Source organism: Cyprinodon variegatus, unplaced genomic scaffold, assembly GCF_000732505.1.
Source record: "Cyprinodon variegatus isolate N-32 unplaced genomic scaffold, C_variegatus-1.0 Scaffold524, whole genome shotgun sequence".
In the NCBI taxonomy this organism is placed as follows: Eukaryota; Metazoa; Chordata; class Actinopteri; order Cyprinodontiformes; family Cyprinodontidae; genus Cyprinodon; species Cyprinodon variegatus.
In genome coordinates, this window is record NW_015150977.1 from 217,321 (window position 1) to 218,419 (window position 1,099).

Genomic DNA, 1,099 nt, shown 5'->3' on the forward strand with positions numbered 1-1,099 from the left:
CTTGTTTTTAGAGATCCTCTGTTTCTAAGTTTTAAGTCTTAAAGGTTTCCTGCTTTGTTCTCTTTGCTAATCTGTGTTCCTGTAGATGTAGAGAACTTTAGTTTCCATCCTGCAGATGATGGTCTTCATCAGAACAAGCAGACAGCAGGTCATTGAGCTGCTTTTGTTTTTCTCTTCCAGAAGCAAACATCAGCTCGTCCATCCAGGTGGACTCCACAGCCAGAGGCTCTGCTGCAGCCTGGGCCATCCTGCCTGTCTGTAAGTACAGAGAAACATCAGCTTCAAACTCCAGCCCTTATCTGACCTTTGACCCCCACTGCAGTGCTGCTGGCCATGGCCGGGGCGGGCGCCTACCTGATGTGGAGGAACTGGCAGCTGAAAAACCATAAGAGCATGAACTTCGACAACCCAGTCTACCTTAAAACCACAGAAGAAGACCTAAACATTGACATCACTCGCCACGGCGCCAACGTAGGCCACACCTACCCAGCGGTGAGTTGGTTTCATCACAACCAGCTGGAGATTAGGAACCTGTTCCTGCAGCAGTTTTCCTCCCGATGGCGACTCGTCCTCCAAACTTAACCTTATGCTCCGTTAATCCCGTGTTTGTTGACTGGAGCGCATCTCTCAGATTAAACAGATTAACTCTGAGCTACTAGGAGGCTGAAACCTCACATCTGCAGCAGATGCACTCGTTTCACCTCTAAATGAGGCCGGGATCAAATATGGAGCCAAGAGGAGTAGAAACAGTTCAGCCTGTTGGAAAATTCAGAAAAATATCCTGAAGTAGATGATGGGAGTTAATGGAGAAATAAAAAGGCATATTTTCCCTCAAAGCTGTTTAGACTTTGAGCAAATATCAATGTCTCTGAGGCAGAATCGCTCACCTCGGTGCTCGGATATGTTGATAAGACTTTAAAAGATGCTTCGTCTTCATATGAAAATATTTTAGGATCCTTTTATATCAAGTAGTTTCATAAGTGGGGATAATTTGTCTAATAGAAAAGAGGATACAAAAAAAAGGAGAGAATTTTGTTCCATTATTGCTGGAATGAAGAGTTTTGCAAATAAAATTATGAAAAGAAACTTGATCAAAAAA

The 1,099-nt window shown here is 43.7% G+C and overlaps 1 protein-coding gene across 1 annotated transcript in view; it reads left to right on the plus strand.

Annotated features, from left to right (window-relative positions):
- vldlr (very low density lipoprotein receptor) overlaps positions 1-1,099 on the plus strand; it is a 47,824-nt gene that overhangs the window by 44,109 nt on the left and 2,616 nt on the right. Inside the window, exons 18-19 of the mRNA XM_015391077.1 lie at positions 181-258; positions 323-492. Of these exons, the coding sequence (XP_015246563.1) occupies positions 181-258; positions 323-492 (248 nt within the window). The remainder of the gene's footprint in view (positions 1-180; positions 259-322; positions 493-1,099) is intronic.